This window comes from Protomyctophum parallelum (genome assembly GCF_964188405.1).
Source record: "Protomyctophum parallelum genome assembly, chromosome: 1".
NCBI classification, from domain to species: domain Eukaryota; kingdom Metazoa; phylum Chordata; class Actinopteri; order Myctophiformes; family Myctophidae; genus Protomyctophum; species Protomyctophum parallelum.
The window spans coordinates 87,356,282-87,373,326 of record NC_139697.1 but is presented as its reverse complement, the minus strand read 5'-3'; the positions used below and the strand labels follow the sequence as shown (position 1 = coordinate 87,373,326).

The 17,045-nt window shown below is 40.3% G+C and overlaps 1 protein-coding gene across 1 annotated transcript in view; it reads left to right on the top strand.

The window, feature by feature from the left end:
- Positions 1 to 2,334: 2,334 nt before the first annotated feature.
- The window catches only part of LOC310866756 (connector enhancer of kinase suppressor of ras 2-like), a gene marked incomplete at both ends in the record, with an annotated part of 37,174 nt that continues 22,463 nt past the window's right edge, over positions 2,335 to 17,045 (top strand). Inside the window, 4 exons of the mRNA XM_083776481.1 lie at positions 2,335 to 2,398; positions 11,855 to 12,018; positions 14,924 to 15,126; positions 15,615 to 15,702. Coding sequence (XP_083632607.1) covers positions 2,335 to 2,398; positions 11,855 to 12,018; positions 14,924 to 15,126; positions 15,615 to 15,702 — 519 coding nt within the window. The remainder of the gene's footprint in view (positions 2,399 to 11,854; positions 12,019 to 14,923; positions 15,127 to 15,614; positions 15,703 to 17,045) is intronic.

Sequence of the window (17,045 nt, the reverse complement as noted above, 5' to 3'; positions counted from 1 at the left end):
GTCTATTGTAGCAATCCGGGGAATAATCATGTCTTTTTCTTCTATAGGAGAATTCCACCGGTCATTATTATTCCTTGGTTTGTGGTCCTGCATACTTAATCATGCCGCTGCCACTGTACGGTAACTAGTGTACGGTAGGCTATAGCTGCCTAAATGTAGGTTTTAGATTTCCCAAATTGCTAAATCAAGGTCAAACTGATTGCAGGAACGGATTAAGACTCAAGGAGTACCTGCGTGGCCCAATTATGCTCTATAAATATAGGCATAATATAGTTCTATAATATTGTTGACAGCCCTCTATGGCAGTGGTTCCCAAACTTTTTCAGGTCACGGACCCCCAAATTGACACTTATAGCCCGCAAACCCCCATTTAAAAACAGATGCCAGGGACCCCCATAAGAGAACATTTTTACGGCTCTAGCAGTGATTCTCAATTTCAAGGACTCCCAGTTTGACATGTATTAGTCTACGGACCCCCATTGAATGGCATTTCTATCTCTGGGACCCCCAATTTATACTGTAAAATCAATGTTAATTTATAACTCTGAGAGTGTACAAATCAAACAGGTCCGTTTGGTTCCATTTGTACACTCTCTGAGTTACAGACCCATAAGGGTCCATTTGGTTCCTAACTATCATTTAGCTGCAGGGGACCCGGCTGGGACTCCCTAAAGGACCCCTGGGGGTCCCAAGACCCCACTTTGGGAACCACTGCTATAGCTAAGGGCACTGGCCCAATGCATTAGGCCTATATAATCCGTCCGTGCCTGATCGTGATGGATTATGTCATCATATAGTCAGATTAAAGATAGAAACATGTTGATCCATATATAGAGACACAGTAGTAGGCTATAGGTAGGCTATAGTATATGGCTTTAGTATATGGTTGAAATGATTCATTTACCTCATACCACGCTAGAAATCTTTTTAACCTATCAGCACACCACCTGCACCACCCTGGGAGATGTAGGTCTCATCTGCCTTTTAATATAACATCCAGATATGGCACATTTAACTTAAAATAGGCCTATATAAATTAAATACTGAATTGATTTGCCTATTTCATTATAAACTTTCATCAGGTGTAGGAGTAAATTGATTATGCTGAGTGTATTAGTCTAGCAACACTAATAACCCCATCATCCCATGGGTTGAATCAATGTTAAGCCCTACTGTAGGCCTACTGTATGTTTACAGTTTACAGACGCGAGATTAGCAAATAATTGCATGCAAGTCGAGTTCCTTTGCATTTTAGCCTACTATTAAAGTTAATTGTTACAATAATAGAAAAATAGAAAAATGCTCAACATTTATTTTCTACATTGTTGCATGCATGCACTGCAATCTAAAACTATTTATTGGAAAGGATGAGTCACTTTGTTGAGGGTCCCGAAAGGGGCACGGCTATAAAGCAGCACAGGCCACGGGCGTATGCGCTTTCTCAAAAGTTAGTGCCAAAAATGATGAATTACCAGAGAGTAACCTTATACTCTCAATAGTGAAATTGATTCGTAATTGGTATAGCCTAAAACACATTATTGCTTATTTTCTATTATAGCTACTATATAGCCAGCCAGGTGCTGTGAGATAGCATCTTGTTTCTGGACTGGACAACGCATCAGATCAGATGTTTGTCGGAGGAGGATGGGAAATAAGTGGGGACCAGACCATGTCAGCATCCTTGTTCCTTTAGCGCCTGTCGATTCCGCTACACTGAGCTTTGTTTGATGGAGGCATGAGCAGCGACAAAGGAAAGGGAGAGAAGGAGAGAGAGTGAATGGAGGAGGAGGAGGGAGATTAGGAGGAGAGAGCCTTAACGTTCGTGTGATGTGTCGAGATAAACAGGCTGGGAAGCTCAGAGGAGAGGCGGCGATGGCTTCGTGTCTCTGTTGTTCGTGCAGGTTTTTAGAGGCGACGCAAATCTTTCCCGGGCGCGTGAGGTAGGGATGTCTTCTCTTCGCCTTCTCTCTGGATTGTTTGTGATCAATTGCAAACGGCTCACGCATGCAGCCCCGGTAGCGCTGCCCACCCACCACACTGCCAACCCAACATCAACAACGAAGCAGTAGCATGACGTGAATGACAAAAGAGCTTGTTCCAGCAAACAAACCACAACCATAGGAATGTGCGACAACAATCTGGTTGGTGGTTGGCCCAACTCAAGCTGATCCAAGCGACATTCTGGATGTTTGGGGAGCCGCTGTTAGTGAGGCTATAGGCTACTTCTTCTCACGACAATCCCAGTTGAAGAGAATTGTGCGCGCTGGGATTTGGGGGGTGGGGGGGTTGGAGGAGCGATCCTATTGTCAGGCAAGACAAGAACAAACTTATCCAATGGCACTGGTCATGGAGCCTGTGAGCAAGTGGAGCTCAAGTCAAGTGGTAGACTGGATGAAAGGTAGGCGATCATTGCATAAAACTGATAGAAATTAGCACCAAACCTGCTACAATGAATTGTACCGGGCGGGGAGCCAGCAACGATTCGGTGTCGGCTCCAGCCTCAGACATTTATATTATAGCTGTACTGAAACACCTGCTGTAAATCACTGCTGATTTGGAAATTATATAGGCCCAATACAAAGCTATAGTTTCTCTTGAGGCAGTGAAACGGTTAAACAACTGTAGCCTAAAGCATGTGATCAGGGGTGACATATTAGAATAGATGATTAGATAGATGATAGATAGATTACGATTACCCTTTTTGTGTCAGAATCTGAGATTCAATTGTAAGATAATAATTAAAGTTAACAACACATAGGATTAGGCCACATGCATTGGCGAAGTAGCCTAACCATAAGTTCTGAGTAAGAGGAAGATGTTGATGATCAGAGCATTAAAATTGTTTTTTTTTTTTTAAATAATGAACAATCATGTCACATTAACATGTGAGTTAAAACTGATGACATTAGATTACCCCATGTTCTGTGTGCTATCAGAAGCACTTCAGAAATGCAGTTATTATAAGAAGCACCACTTAGTAAGTTCCTTACATGAGCCTATGGCTACTGAAGCTTATGTTCTGAAACTTATCATATTCTATTATTTGTGTTCATATGTGACATATCAAACATTATTGGATTCAGAGTTGTAGGCTACATATAATACAAGGCCAATTAGGCCATACCATTTAATGTATTTATAAGATGACCATCACTTTACCATCATATTATCCATATAAGATTATATTATATATTAAGATTATTTTTAACTAGCTATTATCAAGTTCACATGAACAAATCATCACACCAAATGATTGCATATTGCAAATTGCATGGCTATTTTATACATATTTGTTACAGGAAAACAAAAATTGCAAACCGATTTAAATTCATAAATGTCAACCTCTGATTTATGACTCCAGGTAAAGAAAATCAATGATGAAAGGATGAAATTAATACTTGAAGATAGTGAGATATGATTTGATGATGATATTTATATAGATATATATTCATATCTCAAACCTTTTCTTGGTGTGAGTGTGTGTTTCTGTAGAAGTGTAACTATTTTGTTAAGTTTGTAATGGTTTTTGTAGGCCTATTGTCCGTGCATAGCAGCTTATTCATGGCCACATTACCATAGATGCTCAAGTACAGTAGCCTATAGTCTATATCCCTATACTGTAAAGTCCTGCATTGACTTTATAACTCTAAAATTGTAAAATTGGACCTGTAAGGATCTCGGTACACAACTCAATTTCCAAACATATGCCGGGCCACTCCTTTTGTACAGTCTTAGATAACTGTTTTCTAACATTTTCTATTACAAGAGGACTGAGTCTTGCTATTTTTTCTGCACATTTCTGTGTGTTAGCAGTTACAATATTTGACACGCGTAAGTGTAATTGGAGACTTGCTGTCAGTCTAATGAGAAGGCATAGACCTGATGTGCAGAGGGAAATAAAGAGAGACATTGACAGTTAACACGGTGGTTAATATTAATACGCAATCTAATATTGATTCGGTGAAGGAAATAGTGTGAGTAAGAGATGTAGCCTATAGGATGATGAAGAGAGCGTGGTTATGAGGGGGCGGAGGGGGGGGTTTCTTCAGTGGCCCACATGTGACAAGTGGAGCAGAGACAATTCTTGCATCCAGAGTCCGGTAATGGTAATTTAAAGTGAAGGATAGATCGGCATTTAGGGACTGGGAGAAGAGAATAAGAGATGGATTTGGTTTACAGTCTCCCTTCCATTCTTATAGTTCCTGGGGACCTTTGATTGATTGATTGATTGATTGATTGATGGAAGTGTCTATTAACAGTTTGCAGAATTACAGTACATTTCAAGCACAACTCAATACGAAAACTGTCAACTGTGAGTGGACGACACCATAAAGCATTACACTTGTTTACAAGAGGGTCCACCGTTTTCAATTCATCATAACATTTAGAGATGTACAACAAATATATAGCCAAAAACAGGAAATCATCATAAAGGAGGTAAGAAGGGGGGAAAATACAGTGAGGGGTGCTGAATGCTAATGACCAGGGTCTGGACATTAGCATTCAGAAGTTTCTTTATTAGCATATGACCCAGTGGTGTCACTGGAGGCCAAATAGGGGCACCGTCCTGTGACCTTCCCTGTCACCCTGCTGGTGTTCTGTGACCATTAATAATCCCTGTTCGCACACTGCGAACTAAGAAGAGATTCAGTGATGATTCGATTGTGTTCATTATATCAAGTGCAGTTTATCTGTGTAAATTGTACATTCGGTATATTGTCGCTGTTGCGTGGTATTGTCCAAAAGTATTACTTTTCAGGAAATGTAAAAAATAAGTAAGAACCATGTGTTCCAATGGATCCAATGTAGTTATTGCGACCGAAGGTCGCGGTTAACTATGAAACCTTTGCCTTTTTTGTCACGGCACGGCACGGCACTCACAATCTCTATATATGGGGAAAGCCCCCATATAATATTGTGCCAGGTCTCGTGACATCACTATGACATAGGTCTCGTGACATCACGATGACATCATCAGGGATGATAGTAAATCAGAGATCATATCAGTAGTAAATGCGACCTGCTGTCGCAATTACCGTAAACCCATATATGGAGATCCCTGATGTCATCAATATTAGTATATGAATATATGTCAGAACATTCCATATGTTGATCCTTCCCCATCCATCCTTCCTCTTCGATGTCTCCCTTTTGACTGATACCCGTCCATTTAAACTCTTGACGGTACTGCCCCAAAGTTATTTGTGCAGCCGCGCCCCGCTGCCCGGCAGCCGGCGAAAATTAGACCCAGCCCTAAAGGGAGTAACCAGTAAGACTAGCCTGGCTTTAGCCAGGCTACAGTAAGACGGACTCTTGTTTAGTCACAAGCTCTTGTTAATACTTTTCATTGATTAAATATCTATAAAACCTCCAGACGGTCTTAACAACTTTCACTGTCAGTCTCAACAAATTTCAAAACCAGAGAAAGCAGAACTACAAGCTTGTGTTGCACGATGCGATCCGTTCGTGACCTTGTACATCTGCTTTTTTCACTTATTTTTCACAACACACACAGTCATATGACAAAGTAGGGCATTCATTTACAGGTGAAAAACTAAAAGTTGAAATATGGAGATACAAAGTAACAGCAACACTATATGTAATGTAATGTGCAATCTTATAAATGTGATATGGCACAAAGTGAACATATTTAGAAACATCTGCTGTGTCTAACAGTGCATGGGCAAAATATGTTTTGTAAAACCTTTCCTGTATCCATTTTAAAGTTTTTATTGAGCATAGAAGAGGGGTATGGACAGGAAAAAATGCAGTACATATATTATGCTTATTTTTTCTATTTTTACATACAAATACATAGACAGAGAACAGACAGGAAACAGGACAGTTCTGATACTACATGGACAGAATTGTTTTTGAGTTGGTTTGAGTGGTCACAAAACTGAAACTGAAACAAAACAAAAATTAGACTAAAACAAAACAAAACGAAAGACAAGACGAATAGCAACCCCCCACCCTCCCACTTGGAACTTTGACACCTTTTTCTTTCACTGTATATGTTATTTTTGTTTTTGTTTTTATAGAATAAATAGTGGTAATAGCCAGCAAGGATTTCATAAGCATAAGAGAAGAGAAGAGAGGAGAGATATGAGAAGTAGAAAAGAGAGAAAGATAGACGGAAGTATAAGGAGTGGGGTTGGTGTGCGGAGTAGGAGGGGAACATCATGGTTTATAACCATTGGTCTATGGGGTGTTCAGCAGACTTGAGAGGTTCTCGAGATAGGTTATTGTCGGACCCCAGGAGGAGGTGAATCCTCCTGGAGAGCAACGTAGATCAAACTAAATTTTTTCGAGGTTCAGGAATGACATGGTATCTTTCAGCCAATGGTCTGGTTTAGGGGGGAGTGGAGATTTCCAGTCTAGGAGGATTCTCCTTCGAGCAAGTAATGATAGAAAGGCTATACAGTTATGAACCTTTTTGTTACACTTAATATTTTTTGGAAGTACACCAAAGATTGCCACTTCAGGGCAGGGGAGTAAGGATATACTAAACATTTCTGATAAGGATCGAAATATAACAGTCCAGTATTGTATTAATTGAGAGCATGACCAAAACATGTGTGTTAAGTTAGCTGGGGATATGTGGCATCTATCACACTTGTCGTCAACACTGGTATATCTTCTAGCTAGTTTAGCTTTGCAGTAATGAGAGCGGTGCAGAACTTTAAGTTGGATTAGGTTTAGCCTGGCACATGAGGTACTACTATTTACCTGAGTAAGGGCGTTACTCCACGTCTCATCTGTTATGATTTCACCTAGTTCCCCTTCCCAGCCTGATTTGGTTGTATTGAGAGAGGTGGTCCTTAAATTAGAAATAATGTTATAAATATAAGACAGAAGGCCTTTAACTTGCAACGGGGCATCTAAGATGGATTCAGTTCCAGATTTGGGAGAGATGTTAGGAAAAGAAGGATTATGCGACTGGGCGAAGTGAAGGATCTGGAAATATCTAAACAGATGAGAGTTAGGTAGATTGAATTTAGATGATAGTTCTCTGAAGTTAGCAAAAATATCGTTGACATAAAGATCCTCCAGTCTAACGAGTCCTGATCTAGACCATAGAGAGTAAGTTGGGTCTGACAATGCGGGGGTGAACAGGTGGTTATTACGTATCGGGCTATAGGGAGAAAGTTCTCTGAGGTTGAATGAGGATCTGAATTGAGACCATATTTTCAAAGTGTTCCTAACAATAGGGTTGGAAATATAGCGGTTCTGGGAAATGGGTAGGTTGGATGTAATAAGAGCCAATAGAGATGTGCCCAAGCATGAGCTGGCTTCGTTTTGGCACCAGTCCAAATCAGGATTGTGAACCCAACTGACCAACTTAGATATATTAGCAGCCCAGTAATAATACTTAAAGTTGGGGAGGGCAATTCCCCCATCCCCCATACACCTTTCCTGTATCCAATTATTCACTGTGTTCCTCTTCCACTTTGCTCTTCATTTCTCACTAGGTAGAAACGTGTAATATATGCCTTTAAAATATTACAATTATCCTTTTTTTTGAGGGAGTGCGGGTACCATCAGTTGTCTTTACTTATTTGTTTATTTTATCCTGTAGTCAAGGACACTATGCCAAGACCCTATTCATGGTTTCTATGGTAACATGGAGAATTCTTCACTGACATAATGAGTCTCAATTAACTTAGTAAAGAGGCTGATTAGTTAAGCCTTTAAATGTTATGCAAAGCCATGAAACTCCCCGTGTTTCCTCTCCATCATTTTGCTGCCAGCTATAAACTTGAGCTGAATGCCTGATTAGGTTTAGGCCCAATTATACAATGAGATTGAATTGAATGTATGTGATGAGGGAACCACAGTTTGTCTTTGCAGAAGAGCCATAAAGGAGTGGTGGATGAGAGAGAAATAGAAAGAGATTAACTTGAAAGAGTGCGTGTAGAGAGAGTATGGTTCCACCTTTCTACACTGTTAGTGTAGACTGTACGGTATATGTAGGATGTCCAGGGTGGTATCAGGTACGGTCGCCCCTAAACCATCTCGCCCTTCGATTTCTTCAGTCGCGGTGTGCCGCGGGTTCGACTCCCGGACCCGACACGGCCTTTACCGCATGTCATCCCCCCATCTCTCTCCCGTTTCCTGTCAGCCTACTTTCTATCCCTTAAAAAATCAATAAAGGCGTAAGCCACAAAAAAATATCTTTAAAAAAAGGAAGAAATAAGTTTAGGGTTAGGCATAGTTTTACTGGGGTTAAGTTTAGGAATAGGGTTAGGTTCTGGCCTAGTTTTACTGAGGTTAAGGTTAGGAATAAGGTTAGGTGTAACCGTTTAAGCATAATTTTGCTTAGGTTACTTAGGAATACAAGGCTGCACAGTTCTGCCGGCTGTACGCCCGTGGCGAGTTGGTAAAGGGGCGACTCGTTTGGTATTCACCAGGAGTACTAGACTAGTCCATGATGTCATCAGCACAAATCAGATAGAACTGGTACTTTGTCAAAGAAAAAAATTATTAGACTTGATCTTTTTTTTAAGAACTGTGGACAGTTCTAAAAAACTGTGAGTTTTGAATATGTTGTTTTTGTCTATGAATCTTAAATATTATTTTAGTTGTTGGTTTAGATGAACTGGAAAAGGAAAGAAACTAGATTCACAAAGCATTCACATTTTAAATTATTGGTATTTCCATTTTCATTTTGCATCACATTATAAAGCAGTGTGATGTTTTATTTGTATTCCTTCATTTCACTAATACCATGTAATTAGCACGGATTTGGATTAACGTATTAAAATAAACAAACCTGTGTATTTAGTTTCCTCTGCAAAAAAAACTATTACATGAAGGTATAGGGTACTACACTGGTGTGTGTGTGTGTGTGTGTGTGTGTGTGTGTGTGTGTGTGTGTGTGGATAATGAGTAATTAAGTAATATAAAACGAAAAAAATAATAGTGACAGGTAGTGTAAATGTTCCAAATACAATACAAAACAAAAAAGGTATATAAATGTGATAAACAAGAAAAAAACAGTTAAACAGTGACAGATGTTAACAGACAAACAAAACAAAGAGAAGAAACTCTTGCTCTCAAACTTTCCCAACAAGTTGTTGTATATCAACTGAATTACTGAAATTTTTCTTTTAAAATGAAAAAAGAAGTAAAGAAAAAACACTCCAATTCCAATTTTCGATTATGTTATCTATTGTGTAGGAGGGGTTAGCGTGCACCTATTGAAATAGTCAATGAAGGGTTGCCAAGTCTGGTAAAATCTGTCTTCACTCCCTCTCAATTCAAACTTTATATTTTCCAATTGCAAATAGTGCATAACATCTTTCATAAGTGTGTTTTAGATCCACTTTTAATGCCATCGATATCAACTTAAGGCCCCGGGCGGCTAGTGTAGCGGTCCGGGCACCTATAGGCTGCTAAGTCAGCCTGACAGTGTGTCGCAGGTTCGATTCCCAATCCCGACGACCTTTGCCGCGCGTCACCCCCCATCTCTCCCCATTTCCTGTCACCATACTAACTGTAGTCACTATACATTAGTAGTATAGTTGGTACTACAGTGTAGTGTACAGTACACTAGTATACTATCCAATAAAGGCAGAAAAAGCCCAAGAATTTATCTTTAAAATAAAAATATATATCAACTTAAGACTGGTAATGTTCTTTACTGCACCAGTGGGCCATTGAGCATTCTGTGGGCCACCGCTCTCAATTAACTGTCTGAGTGGTTGTGTGTTTTTAACTGTCTGAGTGTCAGCGTGGTTGTGTGTTTTTAACTGTCTGAGTGTCAGCGTGGTTGTGTGTTTTTAACTGTCTGAGTGTCAGCGTGGTTGTGTGTGTGTGTGTGTGTGTGTGTGTGTGTGTGTGTGCATTCACGACAATGGGGACCAGAGGGTTTAGCCAGCGGGGGTTGGAGGGGTCAGCTACTGTAAGCCAAAGGTTGCTCACATAGAACATCTTGTGCAAGACAGTAATGTGCGTAGTGTGGAGCTTAACATCGATGTACAGCAGATGTACAAGCTCACAGCGCATTACTTCGTGCAGTGATACAAGCTTGTAGCCTTGTACATCTGCTATTTTTGAATGTATTAAAGAAATCGTGAAGTGAGGGGCGCTCTTGTCATCATACAAATTCTTAATATATATTTATATATTTTATAATTTGTTATATTTGGCGGACATTTGACCTAATTTCTGTCAAGGTGGGGTGCTATATCTTGCATCCCCCGCCTTATCCCTTATACCTATATAAACCTATAATATAAACCTATTTTTTACTATTTTGAAAAACATTTTAAAATAGTTCAAATAGCAGATCTACAAGCTCACAACTTGTCGATGTAGGTCGGCTACTTGAACTATTTTAAAATGTTTTTCAAGACAGTAAAATATGGCAAAGAAGTTTAGGGTAAGTTTAGGTAAGGCCACACACTTTAGCCCAATGGTTCCTAAACTTTTTCATGTCAAGGACCCCCAAATTGACACTAATTACCCCGCGGACCCCCATTTGAAAATATATTCCAGGGACCCTCCATAGGAGAAGATTTTTACGGCTCTAGCAGTGATTCTCAACCCATTAAACTTCAAGGACCCCCAGTTTGACATGCATATTAATCTACAGACCCCCATTTTAATGGCATTTCTATCTCTGGGACCCCAATTCTTAGTGTAAAATCAATGTTAATTTAACTCTGAGAGTGTACACTCTCATAAGGTTACAGACCCATAAGTTACAGACCCATAAGGGTCCATTTGGTTCCAAATTATCACCTAGCTGGTAGCCTGAGCTAACGTGTTAGGTTTCTGGTCTAGAGGGGCGGGTCGCGGCTCAGATTTGCGCACGCCCTGATTGGATCTCATCGATCTGTCCGTCACCCCCGGCCCCTCCTCTCCCCCCTAGTGCAGCGCTACGTCACATCATTTGGAGCGACGCCCACCCGGAAGGGTTGCCTCCCACTTTTAGACCAGAGCAGCCAATGCGTTCCTCCAGGCTTTCAATTTTTGCACCAACAAAAATGAAAGCCTGGTACCGAGGCTACCTAGCTGGGGACCCCCTGAAACTCCCTCAAGGACCCCTGGGGGTCCCCGGACCCCACTTTGGGAACCGCTGCTTTAGCCCACAGAGTGACTTTAATCACCTTCCCTGGTGTCCCTATTTTGGGCACAATGTCATTAGTGTAAAATGTTCAAGAAACTATTTAAAATGTTTGCGGAAACGTACAAGTGTACTTGTGACATGTTGTGTGCTTGTAGATCTAACAAAGAACAAAAAAACAGATAAAATATGTGATGATCATTTATGCCTGACACTGACTATATAATGGGAAACTGAATGGGAAGCTGAATGAATGCAACATAATTATGGGTTGTGAAAATGTTTCAAAAGATATTCCAAATATGTTTGTTTTTCAAGATTTTCTCTTGCAAATAGCCTATGGGTTAGGGTTCAAGTGCTTAAACTGATTCTGACGCAATATTAACTGATTTCCCTGGGGACTCCTAGAACCCCTCAACAACAGTCAACAATATGTCACTAAAATTCATATTGACTAGATACTGTAGTGTACAGTACACCACTGGACAAAATCGTGCACAATATTTATCAGTCAAATCTACAAATCTACCTTTCACTATCTGCCCTGCGACAATTTAACCGGCAGTACAGATAGCTCTCCCCGTGTGGAGTGAAGAAAGTATATGTTTCTTGACTGCCAGTATGACTTAACAAGGGAAAGTAATGACAAGAACAAATTATGAATAGGCTCAGAAAGCCTAATGACAAACAAGAAGCCAAAGAAGTATAGGTTGTTATACAAAACCATCAATGTATCATCTTCATCTATACTATGTTCCTAACATCTTCTTCCCCGGCCCACAGGTCTAGATGATTGCCTGCAGCAGTACATTGCAACCTTTGAGAGGGAGAAGGTCGGAGGGGACCAGCTACTCCGAATCACCCACCAGGAGCTGGAGGACCTCGGGGTGTCCAGGATCGGCCACCAGGAGCTCATACTGGAGGCCGTGGACCTGCTGTGTGCTCTGGTGAGCACTGTTGTTTTTGGCAGCAGATTTAGATTTTAGTTTTTAGTCATCATAGTCTCTTCAATAGTTTTCATTCTCACATTTTAGTTTAGTGTTAGTCTAGTTTTAGTTGACTAAATATCATGAGATTTTAGTCGACTAAATCTACAGTTGATTTAGAAAATAGCCGATAGAAAATAGCCGATCTGCAAGCTCACAACGCATCGCAGCGCGACACGCTGTGAGCTTGTAGATCGGCTATTTTCAGCATGCGACCAAGTGTAAATGGACTCCTACTGGATCTCTTGTCCACTAGTCCCTTCCTAACATTTTAGTATCGTTTTTATTTGTTGACGAAATTGTCAGTATATTTAGTCTTAGTTTTAGTCACCATAGCTTAGTTTTCATTTAGTTTCCATTTAGTTTTCGTCAGTGAAAAAAGGTAGTCGATGAACATTTTTCATCTTAGTTTTAGTCGACGAAATCAATACGGCTGGTGAGTCTGTCTGTCTCCCGCTATGGCAGCTTATGGTATGTAGAATGTTTGAAGCATGTGAAGTGGCCTGGGAACCAGACAGGGAATGGCATCCACAAAATAGCCATTCATTCAAACCTCGATCATTTCATACAACCACTTTTCATGGGGTTCTCTTTTGGCTAGCACTATCCGACCGCAAATGTTTGCAACCATTTGTGGTACGTACTCTTTGGAATAATCTCTGCCAAGTCACACACAAACACATTTACGCCACCTCAAGGAATGATTACAGTTACAAATAGACACACATTTTTACAAGATACTGCTGATGGCACAGAATGTAAAGAAAAAGCAGATATAAGGAGAGACTGGATTGAGAAATGGTTTAGTGGACAGAGGTTACAGATGTTAAATGAATGTCTGAATTCAAAGCCCTCTTCATCCTCCATATATAGCTATAGCAGGGTAAGCTTTTGCCTTGGTCTCAAAGCCCCTTATGTAACCTGGGATTTTAGTTTGAATTCTCTCTGGCATGGCTGTATTAAATGATTACTCACCCTCCTGCCCCCCACAACTCTGTCATGACAGACGCCCACAGGGCTGCACGTGCAGCGTGGCATTATGGGTAATGACTGCTCTGGTTATTCCCAGACATGCAAAGTGACAGCTGGAGGGCAGTGGGGGTGGATGGGTGGATGGGTCAGTGGATTTGATCCTCACATTTCTCATACGAGTAGGACCTTCGGTGGGTTGGTTTAAATGCGTTTACTCTGATTTTGTTTGTTTGTTTGTGCGTGTGTGCGTGTTTCATTTTGGAAGTGGCATGTACATTTGACCACAGTCTGGAAGATGCATTCCTTACCAAGGTGCTTAAGTACCAGCATCTTAAGGGGGTACAGGCTTTAGTTTCAACATACTATTGGTCCGACAACGACAACCTAGCCTGGCTAATAAGCCAGACTAATATCACACAACACTGTCGCAGATTTTTTTTTTTTGCCAACGGCTGATTCGGTCTGGCTTATTAGCCAGGCTAACGACAACCTACCTCAAACCCTAACCTAACCATAACCACAAGCACGGAGCAGTGCATGTTTGCCAAACTTAAGGCGAGACACCCCAGGTGAATATAGGGACAGTGCAAATTAAATAATAGCTATCACAATGAAACTTCTCCAGTTGATTACTTATATTAAAACTAAGATTTTTTGTATTACAAGTTTTCTGAAATTACATGTTTAAATATGCAAATTAGGCATTATATGTGCTAATTTGCATACATTTCGGGACGATAAATCTGAAGATCGGATAAAGCCAGGTTAAACATTATCATTTCATTTTGTTGACACATTAGAGACAAAGAAAATTACAGATGGGATTTTTGATATCTCTAATTATCACTCCACAAATCAGAAAATAGTGTCAACAGGCATAAAAAAATCCAATTTTCGGCATGTTTTTAGGTATAAAATGTGATGTAAATCAGGCTGTGAATGATATATCAACAAATCCATCTGTAAATGTCTGCGGAATATAGTTATGAATAAGACTGGAACGTTTGGTGTATGTGAGTTCAACTGAAGTGGAGATTCTTTGTCCCAGGTATGAGGAAAACTAATTTTGAGAAAACGGCCTTTAAAGATTTGTATTGTAAAATTCCAAAACGTTTTATTTGAAGCCACTATTTTGAGACAAAATATCTCATCCAAACCTTGGCAACAACATATAATGGCATATATCATTGGAAAGGTCTGGACCTCGAGCTGACTGTGGTCTGAATAGAGATGGTGGATTTTCACCCAGAAAAACGAGCTGTCATTGGCTAAAATAAACTATCAAAATAAACATCTAAATCTGTATTTTGAATGTTATTTCACCTGTAGTGTCTCGCCTTAACACATGTTGGTCTTATGGTATGTCGGAAAAGCGTGCGCACCCCTCTTAAGGATGATATTATACAGCTTGGTTACAAATAACCAAAGTAACCTACTTGTGTTCATATTTGGAAGCCTCTGTAATGTCCATAAATCAGTTGTGAGGGGCCTGCAGATTGCAGGAATGCCCAAGCCGAGAGCTAAGGCAAAATTCTGTTCAGTCTCTGCGATAATTGGCAGTCGCCATATATGGAGGAGGCGATGCTTCCTGTACCCGTGATCTGTATCCTGAAGCACTTGTTGTTGAGTTTTCCAAGTTTGCATCTACTTTTGTCTGTATTGAAGAATCTCTTGTTGAATGTGAATGCAAATAAAGATGTTAAATGGAATGCAATTGAACATAATTATTCACACAGTGCCTCTTTTGCTCTTAATTTAAACCCCAATTAACCCAATTGACTATGATATAAGAGCGAGATGGCTGCCATGTGAGTATAGGACAGGTCAATGCTGAAAAGTTGTAAAGAAAAAAAAGAATGTTAATCAACGTGAACCTCCCCTGACTGTCCTTTAGAACTACGGTCTAGAGACTGAAAATCTGAAGACACTGTCACACAAACTCCATGCCTCTGCCAAGAACCTGCAGAACTTCATCACAGGGAGGCGGCGCAGCGGCCATTACGATGGCCGTGCCACCCGCAAGTTACCCAATGACTTCCTCACCTCTGTGGTGGACCTCATCGCAGCGGCCAAGAGCCTGTTGGCTTGGCTGGATAGGTGAGTTTTGCAAAATAATGCATGGAATACCTAATTAAAAAACGAATATGATGATATATATGTAATAATTATACACATTTGTGTGTGCCTGCACAAACAGACACACGTTGTTTTGTCGTTGTAGTAGTGGTTGGTGGTGTCATTTTGACTACCGGTACTGTACTCTGAAATTACGAAAAACTAAAATCAGACAAATTAAATATTTCCCTTCTGTGAGTTATCTGGGATTATGTGTTCAAAGAATGCTCAAAAACATTGCATCATACAACACTGCTTTAACACTGCTTTAAACATAGGCCTACTGTAGTCAATTGCAGTAGTAATGTAAGACTTTCACAGTGTGACAGGAGTGTTATATGTAAACAGCATGATAATATTGGTTCTTAGGGAATATTGCACTGCATTGTACATGCGGTACATTTAACAATGAATTGGGCTAAAATTAAGAATGATCTAATGGTTAATTCCAGATGTTACTTCTTTTTCAGGTCCCCATTTGCTGCAGTGGCAGACTACTCCATTACAAGAAATAATGTGATCCAACTGTGTCTTGAGCTCACTACAATTGTTCAACAGGTAAAAAGAAACCCAGTAAGACACAACCCAAGCATGTGGTTAAGATGTTTCTCCTTTAAGCAATATTGAGTGGGTGCTGTTACTGTAACTGTGATTTGGTCATAAGCGCAACATTGAATGCGTTAGGACAATTCTATGACAAATTATTGATCAAAGAATTGAAGACAGTTTGTTATAGGTTTGTGGTTATACTGCTCTTTATCAGGGTAATACTGTTGCTTTTATACACTCTGAGCATCTTTACCGGTAGTCGGGTAACTAAGTAACTTTACAGCATAACGTTACAGGAACATTTCCAACAAAAAAAACAGCACTCACAGAACTCTCGATTTAAGGCACCTTTAATTATTATTTTAATCAGTTGGCATGGTATCGAGATAGACAACGCTGATGAAGGCTTGAGCACCGAAGCGCTTTCGTTGTACAGCTGCTCTGCGGCATACTATGTCAACTGATTAAAAGAATAATTAAAGGTGCCTCAAAACGAGAGTTCCGTGAGTGCTGGTTTTCTCTTTGAGAAAGTTATACTGCTCTGCCAACAAATATAGTTCCATAAGGGCCTCATCAAAAATGTTGCTAAGGACCTAACAGTCAGCCCCCACTATACCGTAGGTATGTAAATAATAAATAATAACTAGATTCACAGTAAAAAGTCCCAGTATTGTTGTACTCTACCATATCTGCAATCATGGAATTGGTCTTGTCCAGTGAAATTGCTTGGCTGGTACTACTGTATCATGGATGTGATATTCCAAATGTTCTAAAGTCAAGTTGGTTAGAGATCCAGTTTCAAATTGAATGTAAACCTGTCAGCAAGAAGCTACAACATACATTACGGTAACAGTTGCTATGCATTCCATGTCTGTCCATGTAAAATGATGGCTTTGAAAGCTTAGGCAACACCAGAAACCCAACCTAACGCCAGGGCTCCACTGGGCGCGTCTGCGTCGCGTCTCCGTCAACGTCGGGAATGTGCCCTTTTAATCAATGGAGGGTGGCTCCACTGCCCGCGTTGCGTCGCGTCTCCGTCACCATAAAATTGAACCTGTTCGTTTTTTGACGCACGCACGCGTGACGCAACGCGCCCAAACGCGCCCAGTGGAGCCCTGGCGTTAGTCAATTTACCGTAGTTTAAAAACCTTTAACCAAGAGATGAAAATATTCAACACTATGGAAAATAGTAGTTGAAATAACATTGGAAGAATTGGACACGCTGACACCGAAAGTATAGTATATCACTCAAGTTGGATCTTTAGTTCGGATTCAGAGAGCGTTACAGTTGCAAAGAGATAGATAGAGAGAAGCATCCAAATGGTAATCAAGCATACAAGCATTTACAAGCA